At 23.5% G+C, this 17990-nt stretch overlaps 7 protein-coding genes across 7 annotated transcripts in view; 1 reads left to right on the top strand and 6 right to left on the bottom strand. All coding sequences in view use genetic code 6, as the record gives it.

Annotated features, from left to right (window-relative positions):
- TTHERM_000724812 (hypothetical protein) overlaps window positions 1-448 on the bottom strand; it is a gene marked incomplete at both ends in the record, with an annotated part of 854 nt that extends 406 nt beyond the window's left edge. Inside the window, one exon of the mRNA XM_012800845.1 lies at window positions 28-448. Coding sequence (XP_012656299.1) covers window positions 28-448 — 421 coding nt within the window. The remainder of the gene's footprint in view (window positions 1-27) is intronic.
- Window positions 449-1159: 711 nt separating this feature from the next.
- On the bottom strand, window positions 1160-1461 carry TTHERM_000724801 (hypothetical protein; the record flags this gene model as incomplete). The annotated part of the gene is made up of 2 exons (XM_012800844.1): window positions 1160-1208; window positions 1325-1461. 2 exons carry the CDS (start codon window positions 1459-1461, stop codon window positions 1160-1162), a joined length of 186 nt encoding a protein of 61 aa, XP_012656298.1.
- Window positions 1462-1674: 213 nt separating this feature from the next.
- On the bottom strand, window positions 1675-2216 carry TTHERM_000724790 (transmembrane protein, putative; the record flags this gene model as incomplete). The annotated part of the gene is made up of 2 exons (XM_012800843.1): window positions 1675-1715; window positions 1922-2216. 2 exons carry the CDS (start codon window positions 2214-2216, stop codon window positions 1675-1677), a joined length of 336 nt encoding a protein of 111 aa, XP_012656297.1.
- A 1841-nt stretch (window positions 2217-4057) lies between these two features.
- TTHERM_00724780 (hypothetical protein) lies at window positions 4058-6406 on the bottom strand (the record flags this gene model as incomplete). The annotated part of the gene is made up of 1 exon (XM_001027100.1): window positions 4058-6406. The coding sequence occupies one exon, from the start codon at window positions 6404-6406 to the stop codon at window positions 4058-4060; it is 2349 nt and encodes a 782-aa protein (XP_001027100.1).
- Window positions 6407-6851, bottom strand: TTHERM_000724752 (hypothetical protein; the record flags this gene model as incomplete). The annotated part of the gene is made up of 2 exons (XM_012800842.1): window positions 6407-6474; window positions 6671-6851. The coding sequence occupies 2 exons, from the start codon at window positions 6849-6851 to the stop codon at window positions 6407-6409; spliced, it is 249 nt and encodes an 82-aa protein (XP_012656296.1).
- A 1539-nt stretch (window positions 6852-8390) lies between these two features.
- On the bottom strand, window positions 8391-15043 carry TTHERM_00724750 (cation channel family transporter). Its single transcript, XM_001027097.2, has 3 exons — window positions 14273-15043; window positions 11974-13091; window positions 8391-11634 (listed from the first exon to the last, which is right to left on the bottom strand). Exons 1-3 carry the CDS (start codon window positions 14983-14985, stop codon window positions 8534-8536), a joined length of 4932 nt encoding a protein of 1643 aa, XP_001027097.2. The 5' UTR covers window positions 14986-15043; the 3' UTR covers window positions 8391-8533.
- A 2309-nt stretch (window positions 15044-17352) lies between these two features.
- On the top strand, window positions 17353-17910 carry TTHERM_000724732 (hypothetical protein; the record flags this gene model as incomplete). The annotated part of the gene is made up of 1 exon (XM_012800841.1): window positions 17353-17910. One exon carries the CDS (start codon window positions 17353-17355, stop codon window positions 17908-17910), a length of 558 nt encoding a protein of 185 aa, XP_012656295.1.
- Between the last annotated feature and the right edge of the window lie 80 nt (window positions 17911-17990).

The following is a 17990-nucleotide window of genomic DNA, read 5'->3' as shown; positions in this document are numbered from 1 at the left end:
TTTTATTTAGATATCTAAATAATTTACATTTTTATTGATTACTTAATTTAATTAAAAATTTATGAAAGTTAGATTACACTTAGGTAGTAATAAATTTGTAGCTTTTTAGTTTCTGCTCTTGCATGAAATTTTTTTTTCGAATTTGCAATTTCAAGTGTTGTAAGTTGAAAGAAGAAAGAAAATAATTCTTAATCTGAATTTCGCTTAGTTAGAAATTACATTTTATAAATGGTTTCATTTATTTAAAATTGATTTTGTATTTTCTTATATTTTTGAACAATTTTAGTTGGTATTTCCAAGAATATATTTTGTTTGTGACTTTAAATATTCTTATATAAGCAAATTAAATTAGATATTTTTTTTTTTTGACTTGGAGATTACTCTGATTAATTTTCTCTACCTATTAGAATAAATTATTAAAAAATTTATTGAATTTATAATCATACATAAAAATCTTTAATTCTAATAATAAAATTATTAATTGGAAGAGTATAATTCATTGAATTTATTATGATTAATTGATTATTGATTTCCATTTTCTATGGAAAATTAGATAATTTATGAATAGAGCGAAAGATTGATTGATTTAGAAATCAATAAGTTTGATTTTATTTTTTAATTTTATTTCAGGCTTTACACTAAATTTTGATTTTTTTAATGATTACAGTTACCAAGTTTTTTTTAAATATCTTAATAGGGAAAAATCAACCTTGAAAATAGCTACAAATACAATATTTCTCTGAATGATAAATAATTGGAAATTAATGTTCTTTACTTAAATCCGAAGTTTTTGTGATAGGAAATCATTTATCTTTCAATTAACCAAGAATTGCTAAATAAAATTCTTTTTTTAAAAACTTTCAGCAAAAAAAAACAATTTGTGAATTATATTTTTGATAATCCTTTCTCAAATGTTAGCTTTTGCAATTGAAATGAAAATTTATGAAATTAAATTGCAGCATTAAAAGAATTTATGGATATATTATTCATTTAGTTAAACGATAAAATCTGAGCTATTAATTTATTATTAAAGTAGTAATCAAATATAAGACAGAAAGCTAAAACTTAATTTCTTCCGCAAAATTTCTATATCAAATAATATGCGATAATATAAATATAAAGATATTAATAATAATTGGCTTTGTTATTTTGAATTAAGTCAAATAATAGTCGAACCTTTTTTACCATCAGTTTAAAAGTAACAAACACTATTCATTAAAATATAAAATATGATATTATTAATCATTAAATTAAGTTAGCAAAGATATGAATTCTCTAATGATTTATAAACCGAGATATCAATTTTAAAATTTGAATTTTTTACATATTGTGCTAGAACGTGATTTAATTACTCAAACATTTTAAGGCATGCATGTCCAATAAGCCTGGTTGTATAGCCATCAATAAAAATTTTATTAACTTAAACTAAATAATTATCCTCAAATAAAAATACGCATCCATTCATTCAATATCCATATTCAAAAATATTATTAATGTTTTTTATACCATAAGAGCTGCACACGATCAATTTATACTTAACTTTTTTATTCATTGTAAGAATAACTAATTTTCAAGTTTTGTTCAAAACAGCCTTCATAAATTGCTTACACAAATTCCAATATATCATGAAAAATTTAATAATGCCAAAGACTTTTAAAGCTCATTCTACAAGTTTCAATAAATCTACTAAAAATGATCTTATTTGAGCGTTGATCCTTTCGTTTTGTTATAAAATATTTAAAAGCTCTAGCTTTTTTTGTAAATTTTCAAAAAAGAAAAAATTTTTTTAAATAAACAAAGGGGGTAAGATAATTTATAAATAAATATAATAGTGAATAATTTTTGTATCCTTGGTATACAAAGAGACTAACTATTACCAAAATGCTAAAATTAAGTTTATATCATCTTGGAAATATTTTACTTTTGATATGGATAGTAGCTGGCTCATTTATATATTTGACAGCATATTTGCATAGTCTAATATTTTAGTTCAATAAGCTGTAAATAGTAATCTTGTGCAATATTTGAGAAAATAGATAAAAAAAAAATCCAACTAACTAAATCTTGTAAATCCTTATATTTTAACTACATTATATCAAAATGAGTAATTATTTATTATTGATTCTTTCAGCTAATTATTTGTAGATATCAAACAACATGAATAAAATTTTTTTCCAAAAATATTTGATTTATTCATTTTGCATTTAGCTTTACATATTTTATTAAATTAAATGCTTTCTCAAGAAAAAATTGTAATATTTAAGAAAACATTACCTTTAATATCAAATTTATTTCAAATATATTTAAAAAATCTTCAAGTGTAAACATTTTAAATTGTAATTGAAAAATATTTCTCATCTTATGAACTGTCCTTCTGTAAATAAAAGATTTTCTGAATTCTTTGAAAAATATTTTTGTATATCAAAGCTATTATAAATTTTTCATTGCAATTTTTTGTTAGTATTTATGTAATTTTTTAATTTTTAATTCAATAAAATGTAAAAAGCTCACTTTAGCTTTTATCAGGAAAAAAGTAAGGTTGTTGTTAGTTTTTTAGGATGTTCATATCTAAAATACTGAAGTATCCAGGTGATTAGCAATTACAAACAGTAGTATAAATTGAGTCAGAGGATTCTTAATTTTTTGACATTTATTTAAAAAGATTTGTATAATATGTGATTATAAATTTTCAAAAAATACAAAATTTTTGTTCTGAAAAGAATCCAAAAAAAATTTTGCTAAACGTTTGTAAGCAGTAAGACAAAATACTTAAATATATCATAATGTTGGATAAGCGATTATAATTATTCACTAAAATTTATTTAATAATTATTTATTTTTATTATGTTTGTTATAACACAGCCAGCCTGCCTCCTTCAAATATGAGCAAATTTAAGAAATTTTCTATATTTAGTCTAAATATATGATATTCTTTTCTTTGATATCTAATCCATTCGCTCACTCACTCATTCATTCACTTATTCATCCTATCAATACCTAAACAAATAGATTAAATTTGAAGAAAAAAAATTTAAATCCTATTCTGGTTAAAAGGATATTTATTTGTCTGTTTATTAGTTAATCTAATCATAAACTAGCTTTGCTATTACGAACTTATTTTTTATGAGTTATTATTAATCAGAAAGAGATTTTTTAAATCATTACTCTGGTCTTTAATTTTTTTCACTTTAACTAATAATTTTATATTCATTTTCTTATTTATATGATTATCAATCAACACAGTTTTTAATTTCAATTCCCCTCTCTTTTTATATGATCAAAATCTTATCACAATTTTGAAAAATCAGCCATCCTGCAATACTTTTCTCTCTTGAAAGACCATAAAATAGATGAATTTTTCTAATTACACTTTACTTCATAAAAAACAAAGGTAGATTTTTATAAATTTTAAATAAAAATTTTAAAATATTGTGAATTTACCATGAATTAATTCTAAGTTTTGATTCAAGGCATCACATTCATTTATGTAATAAAATAATTTAGCTTTTATTGTTCTAAAAAATAGGTGAGACCAAAAATTTGCTTACTCCTCTAAAAAGATAAGATACTTATTATATAGACAAAATAGTATGCATATTAAAAATCATGGGTAAAAAATTTTTTTTCTTATTTTAATCAAATAAATAAGTAAGAATGCTTGATTTATAATAAGGAAACAAGTACTGCGTGTATTTTCACAAACAATTATTGAAGTGACAGCTAATTATATGGTAAAAGGGTATTTTTTGTTTATTTTAAAGCACAAATTAAACTAAAGTTTTTGTAACGAATAGAATTTCAACATAATACAAAAATATAATAAATTATGGATTTGTACTTATATTTAATTTATTATAGTTATTAATTTTTTATTTATGATAAGTATTGAAGTAATCTTTTTTTTATATTTTAATACTATTTTATAAGTAATTTGGATAATAGTTCCTATTAAATTTTCTTATTTTATATACAATTATTTTATAATATTTTTTTGTTATTAATGGATTCACTTTTTTATTTAAATAACAGTTTTGTCTTTTATTATATTTTCTTTATTTCACAAGCGCTTACTGTGACTTTTAATTGTCCATTTTTTCTTGAAAATTAGTTCGGGACTTAGGAGTGTTTCGTCACTGTAATATTTATCAATCAATTTTTAAGCATAATTTGAGTAAATCTTTTTGCTCTCGTTTTAGTCAATTTCAAGACATTATTCTTCTGCGATTATGCCTTTCCTGCTTGAAGATGTTCTTTTTTTAGAAATTTTCTATATTTCTAAAGTCTCTGGAGTGTATAATTTAATCTCTAAGTAGTCTCCTATATTTTCTTCGCAGAATATTTAATTATTAATACTTTGCTATTTCTAATCAAAAGATTAATAAGTACTAAGCAAAAAAACCTTCTGCTAAATTTTGACTTTTATATTTTTACCACATGAGTGCTTTATTTCTCCATACTTTAGACTTTATTTTCTGTTGTAGTGCTTTTACTTTTCTTTAAATGGAGTAATAATTTCATAAATTTAGTCAATAGACTGATCAGAAGCACTATAACCAGCATAGTCAAATGGAAGCATACTGCTTGAATCATTTCTCAAAATGGAGGATATCGAGTTGCTGACATCGCATCCAATCATTTCAATAAATGAGTTGGAAACTCCTACTTGGTGGGATTCTATTTAAGCAGGGCTTTTACGAATAATACGAAAAGTATAACAATATTTTTCGAATTATTTAAGTATTTTGTTTGCTTAACTTAAATTAAAATTGGTCCTTTAAACAGAAGAATAAGGATCGCAGAAGTTTATAGTGCCTTATTTAGAGTTTTAAACAGGTTATATATTAGATGCGCTGGTTAGCATATTTTATGTGCTGGAAAATGAGTCGATAGTAGTATTATATAATTTTTGAGATTCTACTGTATGCATTTAACTCTCATTTAATTTTAAAGCACTGTCGTCTATTAAATGAAGAGAATTTGTAATCTTCATTTACTCTTATTATTGTTGTTATTTTCTTTGCTCTAGAAATTGTGTATATTTTTACAGATATTCAATTAAGTTTATTGCTTTCTCATTCTCTTTGCATTGATTTAAAGTAGCAATTACTTTTGAAATTTCTGTTTCAGGTTAGGACTTTAACTAAAGGTTAGCAACAATGTATTTCTTAAATTTTTGTAATTAATCAATATAGAAATACTAACTGATGGTCTTAGAAAGAGAGTCTTGAATTGAGGGGTTAATGAATTCATTTAAATCAACAATGACACTTCCTTCCAGTAATATTTTGTTTTCTACTGGAAGAGTTGCTTCCTTGTTTTGATATTAATAGATGTTCACATAAGAGAAGTCGCGTAAAGATAGCTACTCCTGCTATTTCTCAATTAATTAAGATTATACTTATTATTATAGTTAATATTACTCAGAATAACTATGAGTATCTTAATTTAACGTAGTGTGGCTGTTTGATTCGGAATTGGGTTAAGAATTTTATTGATATTTATTTTCCTTATCCTAGTTTTAATTATTTTTTAATGAAAATAAGACTTTTTCATTCTCGCTGTAGCTTTAGTTTTATGTAATACTCAGATTTGAAGAATTTTAAAGCTGCTCAATTTTTATTCCAATCTGAAGGTTTTATTATTATATAGTTTAATTCTGGAAATTATTAGCATCCTAGTGGATTTGAGAAGTTTAGCTAGCAGAAATCCTTCTTTGTTCAAATTAATTAATCTATTAACTTTAGTTATATGTCTTACATTCATTCATCAAATTAAATATATGACTACTAGAATCGGTTTTTTAAATCTAACTGTCTTAATAATTAAGCTGAAGAAGATTATTTTAGTTTATTTGCTAAAAACCTCTATCACTTTGGTTTTATTCGTTCTATATTGATGAAAACTAGAAATTTAACTTAGCGCTAGCATTATTAAGGGGAAATTGTTATTTTTAATTATTCATGGGTTCGTTTTTAGATTTTAGTTATGATTTTTTTACAATGTTATTATTGATGGTGTCATCATATTAATAAGATGATATGGTAGAAGAAGCTAACTTGTTAGAAATAATCGAATTAGATTTAAAGCCATTCAAAGCGTCATAAATTAATACCTTTTCTTAGGTTTCATTGATCTGTAAATCTTAATAGTTACAAGATATGTAATTTTGATTGAGCATTATTTTGTTATTTTGGGCAAAAAACCCATTCTTATTTTACTCGTGTTTACCCTCTTTTTCTAAGGAATAAACAATCTAGATTTCTGTGGGATTCTAGTGACACTAACAGTCTAGCAAATCTAGCTGATGATTTTATTTGTTGGAAGGTGTTCTCATTTCATTTTCGGGGAGGGAGCTGCTCATAGAATCATCACGGGGAATAGTATAATAACTTGAGTAAAAATCCATTCAATTTTTTTACAGGAAATATGAGAATTATTTAAAATTTTATTGATCTGTAAATAATGTTAAAGCACCTATAATTATTTAAATATAAAAGTTAGAAATTTATTATTATAATTTAAATAAAATTATGAGTGAGTGAGTTATTTAAATAAAATTAATCTTAAAAAGAATGAGTGAAGAATTTTAAAGTATTTTATTTAAGTAGTGATAAAAATCTTCTACTTTTTAAGAGATTGAAAAATATTTAAAAGCAATGTGCAATTTTACTTAGGTAGTAGTGGGAATTAACTTCTTAAGAATCAAGGTCAGCAAAATACGATTTCTGAGTTAGTTTTAAGTTCTAAGTCTGTAAATTTTGCCTATGTGCTTGTTTTTCTTTTTGTTTTAATTGGTGTTATTTGTTATTTAGATTTATAAAATTATAAACAAAAATTAACTATAGATTCATGGTATTTATATTTTTAAAATATTAAGCACATAAATGATAATTAAAATTTACTATTTACTATTCACAATTTCAATTATTGGATTCTATTTTCAAACAGTTTAATTAATTTAAAGTAATCTCTGTAATATCCCCTATTATTAATAATAAATACATTTAGACCATGGGGCAGGGTAAATATAAAATAACAAAGATCGAATTTCTTACTTATTACTTACCGAAGAGCTTGTTAATAATTCGATAAAATAATTAAAAATAGTAAAGGATTGGGATACTAACAACAACAAAATTCTGATTTAAGTATGACGCGAATGTAAAATAATTTGGCGTTTGATCTAAAAATGTGAATATAATTTATTTAATCATAAGGTTACTGTAATTGGTTATATACTTTTAAAATACATCTTAATTTGTAAAAAATATTATATAATAAAAAATCGAATAATTAATAGCTAGAATATAATTATTATCAATTTAATTTCTAATTCTTAACAAATAAAATTAACTGATCTGATTTTTGGTATTATTTTAGATCTCAAAACATAACAATTTTTCAAGAAAGGGTGTTATTACTGAAGCTAAAAAAATATAATAAAAGCTTAATTGTAAAAAATAAACATGGAGATGCATTAAATAGACTTGCCTTAAATTATTACTAATTGATAATAAATAACTTATAAATAGCAATCTAAAAAATTTTAAAACTCTTGAATTAAATACCTAAAATTTTGTTTGCTCTTGAAATTCAAGTGCAAATATGTTTTTAGATGTGTAATATTTTTGTAATTAATGGGTAAAAAATTTAGTACTGACAATATTAAACAAATTACATTTTACATTTTTATTATGTGGGTATTCTAATTTTTGAGCAAAAAATTACAAATTGAACTTATGTATTCCATTTAAGGCATATTTGAATATTTTCTTTTATGCAGTAAAATAGTACTAAAATACTTGCCTTTTTTGTATTTTTATCAAATTAAAAATTACGATATTAATTTAAAAAGTTTATGAAAAATGTTTTTTTTTTTATAGTCAATCAGTAGAATATAATTTAAGATTTAAGATTTAAGTATATAAATTTTTAAAGCAGGCAATTACCTAGGTTAGTAAATAAATTCTTTTATATTCTTGAAAGAATTGCTAATTTATTTTCAATTTAATGGGTTTTTAGTTAGATAATAATTTGTTAATTCTTCAATCACTTTGCAAAAATAATGCAAAGGGTGGGATAAGATGGGAAAACTTGCAATAAAGATAATTAATTAATTTATAGGTAATAAAATTAAGGATAATTGAGCTCTTAGTAATTTGAATTTTTAATTAAATAAGGTCTTTAACTTCTAATAAAATTTCTAAAAGATGTCAAACAGATTACATAAATAAATCATATGTCTATTTTTTTTATTAAATATTTTAAATGGCTTTTAAATATTAAATTTTATTACTATATTATAAAAACTTATTATTACTAAAATTTAAATTGCATTTAGCTTATATACATAATTCACTAAAAAAAAATTGTAAACATTTATATTTATTACTTTCATTTTATTTATTTATAGATATATTAATAAATTATTGTTATTGATTTTTTATTTATCCATTACGAATTTATGCCATTAATGATGCATTGTTTTATTTCTTCACTCGTTCATTTATTCATTCTTTTTCTTTTTTCTCTTTCATTTTTAGGTTAAAAATTAATTGCATTATAAAAATTTGGAAATCACTCGTTTTCCAATCTGTACATCAACCAGTGAAATCAATTCAGATTGTTTTTCAAGCTATTTTTTGACATTTTTACTTTTTGCCTAAATAAAGCAAGTCGATTTTTTAGCATCTAGTAAGTATTACAATAACATTGAATACTTTAAATTATTTGCTTGATAAGAAGTACGCTTCAAGAAGAGTTCTAACCATAATCCAGAACTCTAAATTTCTTCTGTTTATAGAAATTAGCTTATTTATGATTAGAGCATAGCAATTTCTTGTAAAGGCTCTCCTTTCTTTTGCCCAGCTGTAGACAAAATATTTTTTTACTTTTATTGCTCAATGACTTCTTGGTAATACATTTCTGTCACTTTTTTGGTTGTCAAGATATCAGGATTAATTTAGCTGTTTTACTAAGAATTGCTCCTTTTAGGCTCAAAAAAACTTTCATCATCAAACCCTTAAATATTTGCTTAATTTTCTTCTTAAGTAGTATCTATGAAAAGTATTGGGTATGCTCTATCGTTTTTGATATTTTAATTATTAAGATTATTAGCATTGGAATTTTAGGAAAAAATTTAGTTTTCTTAATTTTAAGATTTTGGAGGGATTTTTTTTGCTTTAGAATAGTTGTTAAATTAAGATAAAGTTGGCTATTGTTGATTCTGTTTTGTGTTCTTGCTCGTAATCTGGTTATTCTAGCAATTTAACCCCTAATTAGCATCTTCTTGCTTATTTGATTAATCGTTTTATCCTAATATTTTTAAAGTGTTTAAAGTGTCATCTATTGTAGTCGTAACTGAATCAACTATCTTACTATTTTAATCTAAAATGGGAGGTGGGGAAACTTTAATTTTATAAGACAAGTCTATAATTTGATTCTCGTTCCCTTAATTTGTTTACTAAATTTGATAGGAAGGTGATATTGATTACTCTTACTACATTATTTTATTTTATGGGTATTTTGGAAAATTTTTTACAATAGCTTAATTATTTTGTAAAAAAATCCCATTTTAAAGCAATTATTCTATTTTTTCTTATTAAGCATTATTTTAATTTTCTATAAAATATGTTTATGAACTATTTGTATCAAACTTGTTAAGCTATTTAGTGTTTTAATTATTCAAAACATGCTAATTATTATTGATATTCCAAATAAAATTTGTATTTCCAGCAAAACTTGGCGAATGAGATGCTAAACTTTGGAAATTAGATTGGCAAGGAACATGAGTGAAAACAGAAGCGTTATAGCAAGAAAGAGAAAGCAATGCCTTCTTTTTACTCTTCTAGCGAATTTTTTTCAAAATATTCCTTAAAAATTAGATATTCACTTTTTCATACTAGTCTATTTCAAAGATTTTTTATATTTTTTTCTTATGAAGAGCAAAGAAACAAGATTTCACAAACAAAGGAAAATCATTGAAAAATATTTAAATTAAGAGGATAGGAATACCTAAAGCAAGCCATAGAATAGATAGGAAAATTCTATGTAAACTTCTTAGTGTAAAAGAGTTGTTGATGTTAAAAATGATTAGGAAAAAAGTTATTATATAAGATGGTATTATCAGCAAAGCTTACAAACAAGTAAAAAGTGCAATAAAGCCAATCATTAGAACAGTGTATGATATTTGAAAGCTAATTTTATTAATTAGAATCGAATATTTTGGAAAAAAGTAAATCAAAGGAGTGAATATAAAATTTATCACATTAAGAGGAGGTGGAAAGTAAAAAGTAGAACCGTAAATATCATTTTTTTTTAATTTAATGTAGTCCTCATACAATATTAGCGAGTATTCCATATTTGCTTGCTCAGAAACACGCTTGTAATTATTTGATAGGACAGAAATTAATATATTTATTACAAATATATTAAAAATTATCAAGAAGATGATCAAGTAAAGTTGAGTGTCCATTCTTTTACCATTTAGAGAAAAACCTGAAAAAATGGAGGAAAATAGTTACAAGTAAGCCTCAGCAAAGCTATTATATTCCGAATAAGCATAGCCAAATCCAATATAAAAAAACATGGAAGATGCTGCAACCACTAGAAGTATTATTATCAAAAACCAAAACATGTCCCTTACGACTAGTTCAAATATTTTAATTATTTTTCCAAATTTTGAGGTTTTCCTTACATAACGAAAAAGTCTTACCCATAAAACTAAAAAGAAAAACATCAGTAAATTCTTAAATGTCTCACAATTGCTAATCAGATCATATTAGTTTTATTATTTTGATATGTAAACAGAAGGATTTAAGTTAGAATCCATATGCCACACAATTAAACAAGCCAATATTGTGATGACTAAATCTACAATTTCAAAAAATCCAAATACGTATCTCCTTTTTTTAATCAAAATCTGATACCAAAGTAATTAAATTATATGTAAGACATACGATGTAAACAGTCCAAAAAAAACTTTTGGAGTGACGCTCAATTCATTCATAGCCACAAACAATTTTTCTAAATATTAGCAATCATTTATAAATAAGTCATAAATTTATTATACACCACAGCTTTAGTACTAGACATGCTATACACAGAAATCAAAATAGCTTTATTTATTAGGTAATGAGTTTATTGGTACGCTAACTTGTTTTATTTATAGATTAGTTAAAAATTGGCTGCAAATTTAAGACCAAGATTAAATATATTGATCTGGAGGAATATTTTAAAAATATAATTGTAAGTATGCGCTGGAGATCTTCTAGAAATTAATATACTAATTAATGAAGTCTAGCGAATAAATAAAGCATAACAAAAATAAAATAATAAAAAATATTAGCTCCAAAATATTTCTCATCATAACTGATCTTTATATGACAACTTATTAGTAAAAATAATAATCATTTTTTATATGACTTTCTTTTACAAGTGTTATTCCTTCTTGTAAGAAATACAGCATTTTACTTAAATTTGGATAACGCGGCTTTTTTTAAAGAGCTTGAAATTGCGAGTGTCCAACAAGTCTTTGTTTTATTTACAATTCTTTTTATCTTTCAGTGTCTTAGTCTTCTGCTTGTGAAAAAGCTATTTAAAAATCTTGTTACACCATTACTCTCTTTTATTCATCTATTTATAAAATAAAATATACAATCAGTACTAACTAACTTTACCTTGTTAAATTTTATTAGTAAATTTAATTTAAAAATTTATTATTCAATAACCTTACCACTTAACAATATTCAATTATTCACATAGTTATATTATCTAATTATATATAAATGTAATCTTCTATATGAAGAGCAGAAATTTGACTAATTTATAATTAATTACTTTCTACTCTTCAATTCGTTTAAATTTTATTAAGTGAAACTTGATAATTTGAATTAAATGCATGTAAAAGTAATCTGTAAGTAAATGCGAATTTGGTTATTAAAAGGAAAAAATTAAATTAATTAAATTCTTTACTCATTTTTTAAAAGTTTTCATTATTAAATATAGCATTTCGCTGATTATTTTCATCAATTATAGGTTGTGAATGCATAATCTAAAAGTTCTAGAAGGCTTTGCCTTGCAAATCTGAGATATTTTCTGCTGGAACAAAAGGAGGTAAATCCCTAATTTTACCATTTTAAAGCTAAATTAATTCCTAAAATAGATTCATTTAAGATGAACAGGCTAAAATATTGTATGAAAAATTATATTCGGATTTCCATTTAGTAAATAAGGTATTTTTTATATTATTTAGGCTTAAAAGAGGAGAAAAAAAGTCCTTGTAATTTAGAGTTATTTAAATTAATGTGAATCTTGCTGGATAAATAATGTCAAATAACAACATTTTCCATTATCGCAAATCTTCTACTTCTTGGCTGAAAGCAATCGATAAATTTAAATACTCAAGAGCAACTTATTTTAGCTTTAGCTTTAATGGAGAATTGAATCTTTAGCTTAAAATATAAAATATTTTTGAAATTATAGTGCAAGTTATAATTGGAGATAATGTGTAAAATAGATAACTTAAATTGATATTAAATTTCTGCAAATCTTAACTATAGACTTAAGATTCTAATAAATTTAAGTGTATATTTTTAGTAGATTTAGGAGAAGTGTGGGCACTTCTACAGGCATGACCAATTTGATGAACGCTACTTGTTAAAATATGTCCATTTGATAAAATATTTTAACTATTAATAATAGGACAATTGTTATTAAGCATCATAGTAAATATTTCTATTAAATATTCTTATTGTTTCCTAGATTTTATCTATTTATAAAACTAACTCAATATGCAAATTATATCACTAAAATATTTTGTTTCATTTATCATAGGTATCAAACTAAAAAACACATCCTCTTAATTAAGAATTTTTTCAGTATCTTAGCGATAGAATAAAAGAGATTGAACAATAAAATCAAGTCTTCTAAATTTTATCGCATCTTAAATTGTTTTCTTCTACAAAACGAAAATAGTTCCTGATTCTAACTAGCTATAATTTTTTAGATATTTTAACATTCCTTGCCATAAATTTTCAAAATTACTTTCGAAAAAAACTTCAAACATGGATATTAAAGAAAACTACCTTATACTTTAAAAAAAATAAGTTAAAGAAAAATTAAAAATAAAAATTCATTCTTTTAATTTAATTAAATGCTAATAATAATTATAAATATCATTTTTTTAAATTAATTTTATTATTTTGAAATGACAATTCTTTGATTTGAGTTTATGTTTAACGGTTAAAACAAATTTTATAATACTTTATTAATTTTAAAATTAAAAAAAATAATTTAAAATATATATTCAGCAAAGAATGATGAATTCACTTTTCACTCTGCGCTCGTTTTAAAATTCAAAAAATATAGTTTTAAATAATTAAATGCTTTTGATCTCACTAATTCAAACAAATAAGTGGCTTTAAATACCTATATAAGCTAATTTTAATTTTTAAATTACTAATATCATTTTTTATTTTTTGAAAAAAACTAGGCTTTAATATTTGCACATGCATTATTTTTTGGAGCTCACTTTATTCATTTTTTTCTTTTATGAGCACTACTTATTGTGCGAAATTTTTACTTATATCAAAATAATCCTATGAACTAATAACTTCCAAAAGTTACAAGAACTTATTAAAAAAAATAATGTAAAATTAAAAAATTCTAGTTATTGTTTTGAAATAAATTTATTAAGCCATTTAAAATATCATAGTTATGTTTGCTAAATATCTTTAAGATTATTTAAGTTAATAGCTTTACAAAGTTTAATTTTAGATAAGCATTATGTGAGATTTATCTGGTAATATAAAATGCATTTAAAACTATCTGAATATAATTCATCAATAATATTGAAATATAACAATAAAATAAGCGATGTATTAATAGCATCTTGTTAGAAATCGTTTGGGATATTTTAAATTTTCAAATGCGAGTAAAATATTAGTAGCAACAAATTATAAAATATTCTAATTGTTTATTTTTGATAAAAAAATAAAAAATTAATTTAAAGTATTTATATGAGCTATTTAGTTTTTAGTAGATATTTTTTAAGGTAATATAACTTTATTCTTTAATCTACTTACCAATACTAAAGGCAAAAAGCAGAAAATTTAATTAAAAAACTATATATGATTTGTGATGATTTTTATTGATTATTAAAAGGGAATAAAAGTAAAAAAATAGATTACTTTTAAATTAAGGGAAGCATACGCTCAGTAATTAATAATTTAAAATTAATTTTTGTTGTAAAATGAAAAACTAATAAATTTACCTTAGAATTGAAGAGCTTTGAAAGTATTTGTACTCAGCATAGCGCTTTTCTAGAATGCCAAATATAATATTTTTAGTTTTATCAAGTTCTTATTAGTTTAGTGCATCATTTTGAAAGTTTAGTAGGTAATTTATTGCATCTAAATTGTTATTTTATATTAAAAGAGAAGAAGTTAGCTTATCAACATTTTCAAGATTGAGTTTCATATCTTTTATAAATGGTTTCATTAAATATCCTATTTTGTAAATCGACAAAAATTTTAGAAGACTTCCACATATTTATTGATCATTTTTTATTAGCAATTTTAAATCTTGAAAGTTAATCACTCCAGAGAAATTATTTTCATCTTAATTTAAGTAATAACTAAGCTCCTTGATAATCTAATTAGCAGTATCAATACTTTTTAAGAAATACAAAATGTAAACAATAACAATCAAGCTATTTCTTCTTTCCTCATATAAATTGTTTTGATAAAAATTATTTATCAAGAATTCCAAATCATTTTTTAAAAATTCTCCTATTTCTTGTTCTGAAAGCTGTAAGATATAATCTTTGTAATCTCTAATAATATTCAGATTTTAGATTTTATTTTATTGTGGTTATTAATTGTTTTCAATTTTATGGATATTTTAAGCATTGTTTGTAGGTAAATCTTAAAATTTCGGCATTTCTATTGCCTATCTATCATAAAAAATGTCAGGGTTTTATTGCATTTATATGCTTAAAAATCAATTAATAAATAAAAACTCCTCCTAAAACTCTCCTTTTGATTTCAAACTTTTTGCTATTGACTTTTAATAAGATTATTAATTTTTCTAAATTAGATATATAACTCTGTATCTATTAATTTTCTTTTGCTAACAGCATATTTTATAAACGGATAAATTTTATGGTATTTAGAAATGTAAGACTATGTTAAATTTGAATTTTATTGGCCATTGATTTCATTTTAGAAATTGAAATTTTATTTCTTTCCAATATAAATTATTCTTTCTTATCGAGGTAATAAAAGTTTACCAGCTTACAAAATAAAAGAGATGATATTTATCATCTTATTAAACATTTTATAAAAGAGTGAAAAAAATCTACTTGCTTAATTGCTTACATTTAGTTAATTTTGAAAGAAGTTATTTTAAGCATCTCTCAGTTATTTATTATATTTTGCTCCTCAACATATTATTTTTTCATAAAATTCATTAAAATTTAAATTTTTAAGTTGTTTTTGAATATTTTCATTTAATATAAAATCTGAAATTAATGAAGTGAGTGGGTCTTCTAATAACCTATTTAACTTAGTTTTAATTAATCTTTAACTATAAAGAAACAAATTTACTTAGATTAATGAATATTTTTAAATTTTTCTTACATAAAATTGCATTGAATGTTGCATTTGAGAGAATAAATAAATATTTTTAAATTAATTTAATAATCTTTTATTAAAATTTTTCAATTTTAATATATATTATATTTTTTAATTTACGAAGTGAGCTTTCTTTGAAAATAATTTTGATTTTAAGTTATAGGTATTTTAATTAACAAAACATATTATATTAGAAACTTTTATTTCAAAAAGTGTAAAGAAAGAAAGCATAAATACATAGCAATATTTGTAAACAGTTTTTATATAAAAATGTAAAATTTGTTTATTTAAAAAATAAACTAATAAAATCACTCAAAGTCATCTATTATCTCTACTATATCTTGGCAATAACTTATACGGGCACAGGGAAATAATTAATCCCCTGGAGTTAGTTCAATATTTATTAAACAGTACTCGCCTGAGTTCTTATTTTTTATTTTGAGGTATTTTCTGAAAGGATTAAAGTGACAAACTAGTATATCACCTTGATCAAATCTTACCTAAACTTTTTTCATATCTTATTTAGAATCAGTATGATTTCTTATGAATCCTGCAGCAGTTAACAAGTAACATCCGTGAGTGCTTAATTCACTCTTTTAAGATATAGTAGTAGTAGAAGGAGTATTTACTCCAGAAGCATATGATAGTCTGCTAAAGCTTTATGTATAACGAAGAGATCCTGTAGCTGGTCCACACTATTTATCTTCACCTATAAATTAAAATTGGTTGTTTTCAGAGTGACGCTTCAAGCAAATTCCTATTGCTAAAGGACTAGAATATGCTACAGACTTACAACTAACTATTTTTATAGCCCAACTATACTCTCTCACGGGCTTTACTTCCACAGATGGAGATATTAAAGCTAAACGAGTTTCAAAGTTATCGGAGGATCCCTTTGCTTTCTTGAATTAATCATACAATTCTATGTTTTTGTGCTTATATTCTTTATGGAATCTAAAACGGAATTATCTTTCTTAGCTTTTTGGTAGCTCTTTTAACTTTTGGTTAACTAAGTCTTCTGCTTCTAAATCTTATTCATAGTATTGATTTTAAGAAATATTAATTTAACCACCAAAATTTGACTTTCTGTCATTTTGCTAATTCTGCTAGATTACACCTGCACTATGGACTTAACTATTATTCATACCTGTGCTTGCTGGAGTAATAGCTATTTTAGGTTGGCTTGAAAATCTCTATAAAGCAGTGGAAGCAATACCTTATTACATGATCTATCTATTTTGAACATGCTGCTAAAACAGGCTAGAGTAATACATTAGTCTCTGTGGAGGAGAAGGTGATCCTGTTCTCATAAAGCTGGAAAGCGCCTAAGAAGCTACTGATTCAATAGAAGTTTTTGGTAATGACCAATTTCTGCGAGCATCTAATGGGGTTGTACTTTAAGAGGATTGCTAAATTTACTGTTAAAATAAATTCTGAATTGGAGTAGATTAAAAAGACTAGTTATTTTGGGTTTGTTATTATAACTATTATAATAATGCCTATTATTATAAAATTTGCTTTTACAAATCAAATTATATTGACTATAATTATGATAAGTTTGGTATTGTTTGTGATACTGTTGACTATTGCATCAAAATTGGATTTTAAGACATTCTATCAGGGGAAGCATCTTAGTTGACTTCTTTTATATACTATTGCTACTACTATTTATTTACAAAACCTCCAATACTTTTTGATTTTACGCTTGTATTTTCATTTTATGCTTATGAAAAATCTGCATACTAATTAAAACCAGAAAAGGTAGGATTTCGAGGTAAGGCTTAACCTTATTTAACTTCAGTATTATAGTTACTTTAAGAGGCGTTGCTTGTTGATGTTTACTGCTAGATATTCTTGCTTGAAAATGAAGCAGTTTCATAATTACGGTTGCTGGATGTTTCACCATTTTTAAGAGATTAAGCTTTGCTATTAACTATTTATTGCTACAAGTTCATAAGTTAAATCTAAGACATTGCAACAGGATTTTAGAAATAGTCCTTTCTAGAATTTTATGGTTAGGATTAAGGATTATAAAGCTTAGAATACTATGTGCTTATTGCTATATGTATATTTTTTAGAGTCTCTAGATAGCTCTACACAAAATAATCTATTGGTTCTGTACTTTTAGAACCAAAAAATTCTTCATTAATCTTTTGTATCTTTCCTTCTCCTATTTATATATTATCCAAAACTTCTTAGATCTTTACTTCAAGATGATCTTTATCACTTTCAAATCTCAATCTTTCAACTTCATTTGTCCATATAGGTCGACTGTTGAAATGCTGTCTTGTTTCATTCCTCAAATTTTAAAAGAAATTTTTCATTTTATCTTCCATTTTTTAAAATTTAATCTAAGCA

The sequence above is a fragment of the Tetrahymena thermophila genome, assembly GCF_000189635.1.
Source record: "Tetrahymena thermophila SB210 genomic scaffold scf_8253904, whole genome shotgun sequence".
Classification (NCBI taxonomy): Eukaryota; Ciliophora; class Oligohymenophorea; order Hymenostomatida; family Tetrahymenidae; genus Tetrahymena; species Tetrahymena thermophila.
Note: the sequence above shows the minus strand (reverse complement) of the source record. Positions and strands in the feature narration are given on the sequence as shown.